The 14,148-nt window shown below is 35.0% G+C and overlaps 1 protein-coding gene across 6 annotated transcripts in view; it reads right to left on the reverse strand.

The window, feature by feature from the left end:
* The window catches only part of LOC109092985 (aryl-hydrocarbon receptor nuclear translocator 2), a 77,014-nt gene extending 75,846 nt beyond the window's left edge, over positions 1-1,168 (reverse strand). For 3 of the 6 annotated variants that reach the window (XR_006155152.1, XR_006155153.1, XM_042727293.1), the window contains exon 1: positions 810-1,165. Coding sequence is in view for 4 of the 6 variants with exons in the window: in XM_042727293.1 (XP_042583227.1) it covers positions 810-840 (31 nt within the window). In the remaining 2 variants the exon portion in view is untranslated. Of the gene's footprint in view, positions 1-809 lie in introns of all 6 variants that reach the window. The other 3 variants (XM_042727294.1, XM_042727296.1, XM_042727295.1) reach the window with 3 other exon arrangements.
* Between the last annotated feature and the right edge of the window lie 12,980 nt (positions 1,169-14,148).

Raw genomic sequence — 14,148 nt, forward strand, 5'->3', positions numbered from 1 at the left:
CAGGACAGCATTACAACCTAAAATAAAAACAATTCAACTGTCTTTCTCTATTCAGTGACTAAAAACTACACGCATTCATGTAAACTTGCATTAAAAAGTTATCTGCATGAGCTCATGACAGTCTTTCACTAACTCTCCGTGCTTTTGTTTACATCTCGCACTGTCACTTTACCGTTTTGTCTCATTCCTGTCACTTGTACATAGTGATCATTATTTGTCCGTCTGTTGTCACAAAAGCATCAAAATCAGCATTATATTTGCAAAACCAATTTGTACATATGACAATAAACTTGACTTTTCCATATCCATTTCGAAATGGAATCAACAGGCAGAGGAAGTAAAGCGGTTGTGTTTGTGTGCGCTCCATCTCACAACACAATAACCTCACATCACTATTACAGTCCCATGAGCAACGTATCAGATCCAACAGTCGCGTATCAAGGAAATCAAACACGTACTAGCTTGTGGCAAATGTATTCAGCATCTAATTTGCATTAGCAACAAGCCGCGACGGAATAAAGCCAAACGTGATACATTTGGTTCTGACGTCACGATCCACTCGCACGACGTTCTATAAAGAACGAACGTTATTATAACTATATACGTGATGATACAATGTAGCGTTTAAAATTCTAAATGTCGCTGTTGTTACTTGCGTAGGGGGGAGGGGGAGCTCGCGTGCGTTTAAAGCGTCGCGGTTTCTTTTGTTAGCGCGAAAACACAATATTGCGTAAAAAGCCGACGGTCGGTTTCCGTTTAAACACCACGTACGTTGTTTTTAAAAGCATAGGGGTAAAATTGCTACTCACCCGATGGATTTACAGCGGCGGGTGTTGCCATATTGCCTGGGTGGAATCGCAGAAATGCAGAAATGACGCACAATACGAAAATAACGCCGCACGCGATCCTCTCCGAGTGTCTCGAACGCGCAAACTCAGTTCAGCCCCGCATGTGAAAGTGTGATGGCGATCAAGCAATGCTGGATGGGATTTTGCTGCGTTTCTGCTCGTGCGTGTAGCAGATTCTTAGCGGTCTGACAAACGCAAGATGTCTGAGAGGTTGCGTGGACACCGCGAGACTTCGCTGAATTAATGAATGCAGGACCCACGCACGCGGCCGCTTCAGCGCGTTTCTGCCCTCCAAGAACTTCAAACCGGGCTGGAAGCCACTCTGGCGTTGTTGCTTTGTTATGAGCAGAGACATCACTGGCTGTACTGAGATGATTATCTATAGTCTATACAATAATAAAGTGCACTGTGTCTGTGAGGTTTTCGAGCCAAAAGTCAAATTTCTCTGAGTCTGAAGCGATATTAGTTTTAAACTCATAATTCAAAACTGTTTTAGATTACAATGATATTTGTGAATTCTTCTAAAAACTAAGAACATCATACTTTTATGATGCAATTTTTTTTGTATATTTTTGAAAATAAATTTTTAAAATATAAATATAGATTTTAAAAACAATTAAAAAACATGTTTGGCCTCCATATATTTCAATCCAAGAAAATGCATTTAAGGCACATTTGTAGAACAACTTACTGTAAGATTAGAAATTGCACCTGAAATTTTGAAAACTATATTTTTTTTACATTTAAAAAATAAGTTTCATGGAGCTTTACTGTTTACAACATATATTTAGCATATACTTAAAATATATTTAAATAATGCACAAATCTGTACATAAATCTTCTGTTCCAGATTCATACACATTAGCCTATTATGATTATTTGTTGTTAGCTACTTAAAATAATAATATTTAAATAATTTCTGTTTTCCTTTCAGATAGGCCTATGTATGTATGCATCATACAGTCCATGGTATGTAAGCGCTCTCCTTAATAAACCACAACAAATTCTTTGTGTGTTTGCACACACTTGGCTAATTATGATTATTATGTTTTTTTTTTAATATTTTTGGCTGTTTTTTTTTTTATTTTATTTTTGTTGCATATGTTAAATATTTGTTTGTGTTAAATGTTTGCCATTATTTTAATTAGTGCTGTGAATTTATTAGTCTTATGTAATACAAAGTTTTTTGTTTGCATAATATATGTGTGTGTTCTGATTATATTTATTATGTATATGTAAATACACACACATACAGTAGTATGTATATATTTTGAAAATATTTACATGCCTATATTTCTATTCATATAATTTAGGCTATATTATAAATAAATACATTTAATGTATAAAAATATATATTTCTCTGAAATATATACATGCATGTGCGTGTGTGTTTATATAAACATAATAAATATACACAGTACATACACATATATTATGTAAACAAAAACTTTTATTTTGGATGCGATTAATAGTTTGACAGCACTTATTTTAATACATTATTTTTTGTATCCAAAAGCATGTTTGATTAGCCTACGTGAGATTCATTATCAGTTAGGTGATTAGATTGCACAATAAGGCCTTGGATTTCCCTTAAATCAGTTGGTTTTGTCATATTATCTAGTTTTTAGAACTAGTCTATCTATTTATTTCACAATGTGGAAGTTGGCTATTTCCTGTGAAACTTCATTAGCCGTTATGTAAATAACTACAAGAATAAAGAAGTGCAGTAAACACTAAAACTGTTTGCACAACAAACCAGCGTGTTTATGATTATAATATTGAGTTAAAATAATATGTTAACAAAAAACTGTCTGTTTTTGTAGTCTACAGGTAAAATAACTAATGACACGGGAAGCCTCGTACATTTGTACGTGGTACAAATGGCCACGCGCGATCTTATGTGGAAAAATTAATAAATAAATACAACTGTTGGATAAATGAGCTATATAGAACATCAGGGGTGTAATACAATTTTAGTATTATTTCCATAGGGCTTTTCCTGATTAATCTGTGCCTAGAGAAAAATCTGAAGATGAATTCCATTAATAGTTTTCTATTGAGGTCAAGGTCCCAAGGAATGCCACTGTCTTACAGTGAGTGACCCATCATATCACAGTGCTCCAAAATCATTTACCATCACACATTGTTCAATGCAAGTTTTTCTAAATTGGATCCTAAATCCCAAAGTTAGTGTTTTAAGCTTTAGGTGTTATCTTTTAAGCACACATTCTTTTATCAGGCCAGTGGTGACTGGTGAGGTATAGGCTACTTAATGCTCTACTGTTTTGGACACAAACAACTCTTGGTAGACTTCATCTGGTTATACACATTTCTTACCTCGACACCCTCAAATAAATGATGGTGCCCTTTTTATATAAAGATGATGAAACACAAACACGGTGAAAACATTAATCTTCCAGTGTTCCAGTACAGTAACGTTTTTGATGATTTATGATGGAGTAAAAACCAATTTCCCTCTATAGATGAAGTGAGGGTCACACAATGAGTGATCTACACTGGGGGGGGGGTGTTCATATGGTGAAATTACAAGAAAATACACACATGCACACCATCTCTATGATGACTATCTCCACTCCCCCAAATTACAGTAGCACAATGCTTGCTTGTTTTAGATTAATTCCCCTATTTATTTTTATATATACAGCTTTGAATTTCATATGAGATTGCAAATTTTACAAAGATAAGATACATTTGGCAGATAGATAGGTTAGATGGTTGGTTGGTTAGATAGATAGATTGATAGTATAAATGGTAATGATGTTTATTGTGTTTATTGTGTTGTGTTTAGGTTTTTGGATTTGAGTGTTTCTCCTCTGCTTTCTCTGCAGTGCTGCTCTGACCTGGTTTAAAGCTCTTGCACTGCAGACACCTGCATAAGATGTTCTGCTGACCTCTACTTTATTAAACATGCCTTCCAGGTAAAGAAAAACTGGCCTGTGCTTTAACAACAGACAGATAAGACAGGGTTGACAGATCAAGCCGAAAAGCTTTACTAAATGTGGTGTGTTCATTGAATATTAATATTCAGCAGTCAGAACAAACTTTGAGCCCTGTAAACTTCAAAAGTAAAATTCCCAAAGCACATCATTACTTGACAACCATCAACGTCTTCATCTTACTGGCCCCTCTGTAAAATAAAAATTCTCATACTCATTTTAATAAGAACAGCTTTGAAAGAGGAATTCCATTTTCATTTTTTGTTCCAATTCTGAGCCTTTTATAATTTGTCTTTCTGAGCACTTCAAAAGGATTTCAAAGCAATTGCTTCAGGTATTCACTTACTGATAAGCTTAAAGGAACAGTTCACCACAAAATTCAAAAATTCATGTTTGGAGTCCTTCGGATCTTGTGCTGCATGATTGTAAGAAACAAATCCATATTTGAGGTGTTTAAATTTTAAACTGGCACTTCTGGCCAAAATGTGACTCCATAATCCGTGATGACACTTGCTCCAGTGAAAAAGAACATCCTCTGTTGTCCTCTCACATATTTGTTTAGAACTGTTTTGATCCATGGTTGCTGATCTATGCATATTTCTCTGCCGATTCAGATACGACTGCTGATTCATAAAAGCAATATTATGAATAGAGGACTTATTTGAAGTTACAAACATGCAACTTTATACTCCAAATCTGTTCTGAAGAAAAAACAATAGGAGAAAAAAAAATTTTCTCTCTCAATAGAAGTAGTTTTATGCATCTGTATGGCAGTTATATAAAAAGTAAAGTGGAAGCACTAGCACTGGATTTGCCATTCGTTTTGAGCGATTTCAGGTAGAGCACAAATTTAGCTCTGAAAGCAGCATGCTTGAGCAGATGCATTTTATTCCAGACTTTATATTGCACATCAGTCCATAACAGTTTCCATAAAAATATTGGTTGAATGTAAGTTTTCTGTTTACAGTTTACACCATGAGAATGAGATACCCATCAAATGACAAAGTGCATTTAAAGCAGCTTTCTATGCTGCACCAGCTTCACTTGCTCACAGCTCTCTTGTTTGTCCTTGTTAGGCAGTGTGTTTTTTGGGACAGTCAGACACTGTGACAGTCAGTAGACAGTGGCGCACATTTACCGACAGCACTAACTGCTGACAGAAACGTCCAGAATGCAGGAGGAAGGTGAGAGTGCCTCTGCTGCCTGTCTGCTTCCATTAGCATCAGCAGACTCTTACTGATACGTGTGACCGCTCATAACCTCGTGTGCAATGGATCTAATAGACCATTACAGTCCAAATCCCGCCACCTTCCACAGACAAATTGATTTTCAGCAATAAAGTGTAAACTTTTCAAGGCCTTGTAAATATCTTATTTATAGCAGAATTCTTAGCGAAGAGCAACACTGCACTGATAAAATGACTTCTTATTAAGGTTTAATTAGTTTTTTTTTTAATCCAAGTATTTACTACAAAATCCCTGCATAAGATAAGAAGTTTTCAGAGAATGTTATTTTAATACATATTAAGTATAGATTAATTGAGAAAACATGACCAAAAATAAATAAATAAAATACTTGTTATGGGGCTGTTTGCACAGAACGTGTTTTTGCATTCCACTGCTCTGCATTTCAATGTTTTTTTATTATGAAATATTAATATATTAATATACATATTTTAATATTTTGTAATAAACTGTATGTAGATTTTGCAATAAGCTGTACGTTAGTCTGTTTTACTTTATTTTAGTACTTTACAAAATAGTTGAAGAGATCAGAAATCCTTTTACATTTTTTAAAAATAATTATAAAGAAAATAAATAGAACTGAGGCCACTTAAAATGGCCAGTTAGTGTTGTGTTCTACAAAACATAAGCTGAAGGTAAAGGGGTAGTTCATGCAAAAGTTTTTAATTCTGTTATCATTTACTCAACCTAATGTCATTCCAAACCAGTGTGAATTTCTTTCTTCTGTGAAACATTAAAGAATGTGAAGTTTAAAGTTTTTTTTTAAAGTGATGCATTATTGTGTTACTCCATAAAAAGTAATTGTGTTACTTAGCCACTTTTTATGGAAAGTGATGCATTACATTACTTTTGTGTTATCTTTTTGTCACCAGTAATGCTTGCTTATTAGTTTTTTAATAACAAAAAAATGCAAAAGTTATATGTTTGGCAACTGTAAGGGCTTTTTCACACCAAAAGTGAAATTAATAAGCCTCAGACTTAAGGAAGTGCCTCTGCGTCCACACTTCACTCCTGATTTCTCTCAACACAGGGACAGGAAAGGTGTCAGTGAATAAATGGGAAAATAAAGTAACTTGATCAGATAACTCAGATATTTTATGTAAATTTAAAAGTAATGCGTAACTTAAGTTACTTCAAAAAAGTAATCTGATTACATGACTAGCGTTACTTGTAATGCACTACCCCAACACTGATAGACAGACAGACAGATATATAGACAGAGAGATCGACAGAATGATAAATAGATAGATTGACTGACAGACAGAAAGATATATAGACAGACAGAGAGATTGACAGATAGATAGATAGATAGATAGATAGATAGATAGATAGATAGATAGATAGATAGATAGATAGATAGATAGATAGATAGATAGATAGACAGACAGACAAAGAGATCAACAGATAGGATAGATAGATAGATAGACAGACAGACAGATATTTAGACAATCAGAAAGATCAATGGATAGATAGATAGACAGACAGACAGACAGACAGACAGATATACAGACAAACAGAGAGATCAAAAGATAGGATAGATAGATAGAAAGAAAGATAGACAGACAGACAGACAGACAGACAGACAGACAAACAGAGAGATCAACAGATAGGATAGATAGATAGACAGACAGACAGACAGACAGACAAATACATCCAGACATTGTTCACAACCAGTACATTTTGTTTGTGAGTGTACGTACAGTATGTAGAGTGTGAGTCCCTCACTTCCATTTCCAAACACTCTTACTCTTACTCTCTCTCTCTCTCTCTGTGTGTGTGTGAGTGTTCAGAAGCAATGCAGTAAGAGTGTGCGTTGAGCTGCAGCAGCATCAGTGTCTCAGTGTCAGCCGCTCTGCAGCATGCATCAGGAAACATACTTGATCCACACTTTCTGCTCCGCGGGATGTGAGTTCAGGTAGGACCATGTTCTTTCTCTCCTCCTGTCACATCTCTCCGCTGCTCTGCCAGCCACCCGGTCCTCTCCTCAGCCACGGGGAGCCCGCTCACAGTGCGTCTGTTCTGGTTAGTTAGGATCCTGTCAAGACTCCAAGAATTGTTGCATGAGCACTTAAACCAATTCAAAGCTGAATGTTGAAGGACTTTGTCTTCATTTAATAACTTGTTGTTTTTAATGGCCAAGAGAATGCAGAAAGTTTTTGTAATCTTGAAGATAAAAGCCCTTCCATGATGCTTTTGCCTCTGAATCATTCAGTCTTTAATGCAATCGCTGTAAAAAAAAAAAAAAACCTGTTCAGACAGACCAGAAGCAATTGTAATGCTTTAAATTTCTTAATGCTTCTCACAATTCAATTCACACTCCTTCTGCTTGAGAAAAAGAACAGTGATTTTTTATCACTCTGTGAAATATTTACAATGGTTTTGAAGTATAAATGTGATGTTTTTTGGCATGTTTCTTAATTTCTTCAGTTTTGATGCCTTTGAATTTAGACATCTATACTATATATTTTATCTGCTGGTCATTGGTTAAAATTTAATAAGAATATATGCTAAAACTATTGCTGATAGCTGCTAGATAATATGTGATCATGGCTGTGGGCATGATAAAGGGCAACTGTAACACTAGTTATGAAATTAGTTTATTACAATTTATAACTGAAAGCTATTTTTGACTCATTAGCTGATCAATATATTTTAGTAAAATAGGTTTAAATCATTTGATATATTTATAGATCTCACTTAGACTTCAGCATTAAGCACATATTATTCCTGACATCTAAATACGTCAAACAGGGTGACTGGAACATCCTGACTTCATGTTTTAAATTCAAAATGATGATCAGGACTTTCTCAATTTAAATATTTTAACAGCACAGTAATGAAGGTAAGAGGAAGCTAGAGTAGCGTGTCTGTAATCCCAGCTCTTGATTCATATCTAAAATCAGTGCTGCATGTTAAAGCAGAATCTGAATCACTAATCTTTTCCAATGGATGCTGCTCTCAGGTGACTGTCAACATTTTCTTGGTGGCCTGAATTGATTATCACATACACGATGATGAATGTCATGACGAATATGATTTATTAAAGCATAGCTTACTCATTTATACTTTCACTCTTTAGCCTGTGGATCACAGCGTGGCTCCCATCTTTTTAACTCGCGCTTTCATGTTTTCCGTTAATAATCTCATTGGAAATGTTAAATCAGCTCCACCTTGTTCTCTCTCCTCAAAATAAAACTGTGAGTCTTTAAAACCTGCGGAAGTGAAGTCCCTCATAGTCAGCGGACTTTATCGCTGACGATAAAACTTAAATTGAGCTTTAAACTGTCAGGGGAGGACCTGAGGTTTATTGGGGATGGAGATCTTGCAGGAAATTAATTCAAGGAATATTTTCTGGGCCCCAAGATATGAACTATCCTGCCAGAGAGACTTGAAGAAAGAGGCAGGAGAGAGAGAGACATAATGTATATGAGACAGAATGAAAGAATCATAGTGGTAATCAAAAAGTTTTTTTTTTTTTAAGTCTATCATTTATGAAGAGTGCTATTAACATTCTCATTCATCTCTATGGCAGTTGCAAATTAAAATAACTGTAAAATAATATAAGTGACTGTCACTTATATTTACTGAAGTACTGTATCTTATGACTTACTGTCACAGTACTATAACTGTAAAATAATATTTTTAAATAAGTTTCATGCATTTTAAGGGGTTATATGATGCGATTTCAATTTCTCCTTTCTCTTTGGAGTGTTACAAGCTCTTGGTTGCATGAAGAAGATCCGTAAAGCTGCAAAGACTAAAGTCTCAAATCCAAAGAGATATTCTTTATAAAAGTAAAGACTCTGCCACGCCCCCCCCCCCCCCCACCTAAAATGGCTCGTTTTAACATGCCCCCACATCTCTACATCACTATGTAGAAATATTTGTGTATTGCCGCCCAAATGTTCACGCAAAGCAAGAAGGCGTGGTTTCAGTAATCACAGTTAGTGTTGAAGCAGTCATGTCAGGGAGATGCTGTGTGTATCTATAGACGAAAGCAAAAGCACTTTATTTGGCCTTCCGAAAGTAGATGCATTTAGGAAGCTTTAAGATTACTTACAACAGAACAGCAACACATTTTATGGAGTTCGTGAACCTAGGAGAGGAGTTAATTCTGACTTTGCTATGAAACACATACAAGCTTCATCACTGTGTCTGTCATGCGACTCTGTTGCCCTTTCGGGCTTAAACTGATGGTAAAACTAAGGACATTATTAACTGTCTTTGCATTTATTTTGAAAGATGAAGCTGAAGCTTGCGATTATGGAAAGGGGCATTACATTTCCGACGAGTGCTTGTGGTGTTCGGCAAATCACAATGCACTGGGTCAGTTGGCCAATCAGAGCAGACTGCGCTTGTCAGAAGGAGGGACTTTGTAGAAAACAATGTGTTTGAGAAAGGTGGGGCATAGAGGACCTACAATAATGTACAGTATTTGAAAAATAATGTGTTTTTTGAACATTAAAGCATGTCAACATATTCTGTTATACCAAATACACAAAATAATGATCTTTAAAAATGCATCATATGACCCCTTTAAGAGCCTCCAAAACAAAATCTGTCACTACTAAAACTTCAACAGTAATTTTATGAAATATTAGTGATTTATATTTTGCTCTCAGGGTTTTTTTTATTTATTATTATTTTTTTTAAAACACACCTCTACTTTTGAATAGCTGTTCATTGAGAAAAATACATTTTAGAACCAAAGTGTGCAATTCCAGCATCTACCAGCAGGGCCATGCATCAGACAGACCCTGAAATCCCAATATTTATTTGTATTATATGCATAAATATTATATTTATTAATATTATATTTATTTTTTTAATATTTGCCAAACCCTTGGACCCAATATTTATTTGAAAACCTGTTTGAAATCAATCTTTTTTTTGTCAATCCATTTCATATTTATTTGAAAACCTGTTTCAATCTTTCCTTCTTTTTTTTTTTTTTTGCCATAGACATTAATATTTATTTGAAAACATGTTGGGAAATAATCATTATTTAATGATATATATATATATATATATATTTTCTCAACAGACAATTTAACAATCCAAACTAACCCTGCATATTTTTGATCAATGGACATGTTCATTTTAGCACATAAGTATCATAGTTTTAAGAACATGGCAAACTTATCTTTTACTTGTCATTTTGTTGTATTTTTGCATTTAATGAAAAAAGGTAAATTCTTTGAATTGCTCCTTACACGCGCATACACACTCGTGAAACCATAAAATGTGTGCTTTTTCATCTAGCTCAATAGCATGAAATCCATTTTTCCTTTGTTTTTGACATTCCTGCAGTCATTGAAAATTGAGGTAGGGCTGTTTAGATGACAATACGGCCAGTGCAATTGATAAAGGAGAAGGCAGAGGCAGAGATTTCTTCTTCTTTTTTTTTTACCCTATTATTGAAGCTTTCCATTTTGTAGAAGAATGAAAAAAGACCTCTTCTGTTTGGTGGACACAGAAAAAACAGACTGCAGCTTTAATAATGAATGAAGCTGTTGGACTGGCAATGGGAGGATCTGTATTAGAGTCCATCAGTTATTTAGAAATGATTAAACACATCAATATTGGCATAAGTAGCTGTGATTTATCTGGAATAAGCCCTAGGTGGAAAGATATGTGACATTGACCAATGCTCACTTTGGAAGCACGCCTATAATTGTGTGTCTGTGTGTGTGTGTTATTGTTAACTCAAACTTAAGCTATTTAAAATGAAAATAAAACACATATTAGATGAAAAATGTAAACTTATACCTTAAAAATTAGAAATGTTAGTTTGGAAACTAATTAAATAAGACTTAAAATTAATCAAAGTAAAACTGATATCAAAATAAAATTAAATAATGACAATGACAAAATCACAACAAAGAAACTAAAGCTTTAAAGGGGTGATATGATGCAATTGAATTTTTTCCTTTATATTTGGAGTGCTACAAGCTCTTGGTGTATAAAGACGATCTGTAAAGTTGCAAAGACTAAAGTCTCAAATCCAAAGAGATATTCTTTATAAAAGTTAAGACTTGTCCACGTCCCCCTAAAATGGCTCGTTCTAACACACCCCACATGTCTACGTCAGTATGTGGGAAGATTTGCATAACGCCGCCCAGATGGTCACGCAAAGAAAGAAGGCGTACCTTTTATTCTCTTTTGCCGAACCTGTGTGTTTCATTGTGAAAATACAAACTTTGTTTGGCCTTCCAAAAGAACACATTATCCGCTTCGTCATGCCTAGAGCTGCTCTTTGCTGGTCGCCTTGGATGAAGTGGAGTCCAGCCCAGGGTTGTCACATTTTGTTTGCCGCAACCCCCGGCCACTCCTTCGTTGAATCCGCCAGCTGTTCCTTGTTATAGCCGCTGTTTGGCACTTCTGACTCACGGTATGTAAGTAGGTTTAAATATGTAAAGGATTTGCCAATGATGATTCAAACACAAATTTTGAGCAGTGTAGAGTAGTGTTGTTTGTCGTTTCTCCGATCACAAATGCAGACATGGTTTTATGTTTACGCAGCTTACATGGTTTTATGTTTACGCAGCTTGATATGCAACGCAATGCGTAAAAAGACAGTACAAGTCATAATAATCAGTAATTATGTCCCCACTGGATGCAACAACTGCCTCGTTTGTAATGGGTTTTATATACTGTTTATTGTAACAGTATATGTTGAGGGGCGTAACATTTCAGCTTGAAACATTCGGCCAATCACAACGCCCTGGATAGCTGGCCATTTTGAGCACACCTCGCTTTTCAAAATGATGAGCTTTGTAAAAAACGATGTGTTTCAGAAGGCGGGGCATAGAGGAGAAACAATAATGTACATTATGTGGAAAAAAAATGTGTTTTTTAACCTTAAACCGTATAAACACATTTCATTACACCAAATACACAAAATAATGTTCTTTTTGGCAACATCATATGACCCATTTAACTATAATTAAAATGAAAACAGAAAATATACAAATAAAGCATCAAAATATTAGTAAATGCGATAATAGTATCAATAGCAAAATAACACTGGTGTGTGTACATACTGACAATCTTAACTAGTCTGCTGTTGCGCCACAACACTGTCAGTTAGCTAAACAATAACCCCATAAAACATGCACAGACACAGACACAAACAAAACACATTATGCTAACTAAGGCCAGAAACATACTATTTACCCAAGCGTGCAAGTAGATGCATGTGAATGCTTAACCAGCATATTCCAAACACGATTCTCGGTAGACATACTTGTATGCCATAAAAGCGAATATTCAGTATAAACACGATGCTTTTAGCTAAATTGTTCAGCAAGATTGTCTTGAATAGTAACAGCATTTCTTACCACAACAGTTAATATGGGAATGAGTCTATGTTTGTGTTACAAAATATTTCTGTACTACTATATAAGTATTTCTGTCCTAAAAGTCAACCATTTTTAGAGAGTATGACTCCAGCTCTTCTTGAGTGTTAATAAGATTCATGTTGTCACACTTGAAGTCTCTGTCAATATTAAAAACCTCGGCTGGCCCAGAGGTGCTGGATGACCCTCTCCTGGATTGATTATAGCAGTAAATGTCTAGTTAATTATCTTGAAGCAGCCATCTGGAGTTAAGTTTCTTTTGAAAAAGTACTTTACACACACACACACACACACACACACACACACACACACACACACACACACACACACACACACACACACACACACACACACAAAAGTACTTTACATATGCTTCAGCTAACTAAATGGTAATATCTTTCAAAAGTTTGGGATCAGTAAGATTTAAAAAAAAAAAAAAATTAATATGGTTATTCAGTAAAAATGCATTAAGTTGACCAAAAGTGATAGTAAGGACATAATGTTAAAAGATTTCTAGTTTAAATAAATGCTTTTCTTTCAAGCTTTCTATTCATCAAAGAATCCTGAAAAAAAAAATTATCATGGTTTCCACAAAAATATGAAGCAGCACAACTGCTTTTAAAATTGATAATAATCAGAAATGTTTCTTGAGCAGGAAATCAGCATATTAAGCCCTATTCGGACGGTAATTGTTTCTCAGGGGGACGTAAGTGATTTTCACCATTTACAGGGGGTAGTAGGTGATTTAATTGCCGTCCGAATCCAGGATGTTGGTGTTTTTCTCTCATCACTCCCGTAAAAATCCCCAGCCGAATGACCTACTGTTTTCTGACAAACACAGAGGTCGTGTGGTGATTTAATTGCTGTATGAATCCACATCTCTGAGTTTACAAGAAGAAATTGATTCAAAATTCAGTGCTTAAACCCTTTTTGAGCACCCCCGAACACCGTAAGGTACGTTAACTGTTGTATTTCATTGTTATTTGCATACATATTTATTTCTGAAATGCTGGAAAGTATTTAAAAGAATAATACTTCATAACTGCTCACAGCGACTGAGAGCAGAAAAAGAAGAAAAGCACGCTAACATTTGAAATGGGTCTTTATTATGGCAGCAGCTGGTATGCAAAACAGTTTTAAAATGTGTATTATAAATGGATATATAGGCTACATAGCCTAACTATATCGCTTATAATCATATACAACTATACAGCGTCTTTTAAAATAGGAAATTTACATAATCAAATAATAAATAGGGTTATATATTATCAAATATGCTTGGAATAATAAGAATACATTTTACATAATAATAAGTATTTTTAAATGCATTTTACACAATAGTAAGAATATATTTTGTAGCAGGGAGAAGCAGGAAAGTAAGAACAAGTGAACTTGTGTGGGCTTGTGGCCATTGGGATTGTGGGGGAATTGATTTTTAAGGTCTTTGGCTGTATTTCTCACTCACTTTGCTAAAAGAAATCACATCACCTCAGCTGCCCCCAATCATCTGATCCAGACATACACGTGAAATCAAATGCTGTGAAGTGCTCAGCTGTCTCACATCTTTTGTTGACTGTGTTATTGAGTTCACAACAGGGGTGTTTTTCTTGAAATTGTGTGACTATTTCTCATTTAGGGTCATTAACATGCCTTCTAATTTCGTATTTTGTTACTACACTGAAAAAAATAGTGTAGAAACAAATTGCTAGTTAATTTCACAATTAATTACAAAGAAATGGCA

The sequence above is a fragment of the Cyprinus carpio genome, chromosome B7 (genome assembly GCF_018340385.1).
Source record: "Cyprinus carpio isolate SPL01 chromosome B7, ASM1834038v1, whole genome shotgun sequence".
NCBI lineage: Eukaryota > Metazoa > Chordata > Actinopteri > Cypriniformes > Cyprinidae > Cyprinus > Cyprinus carpio.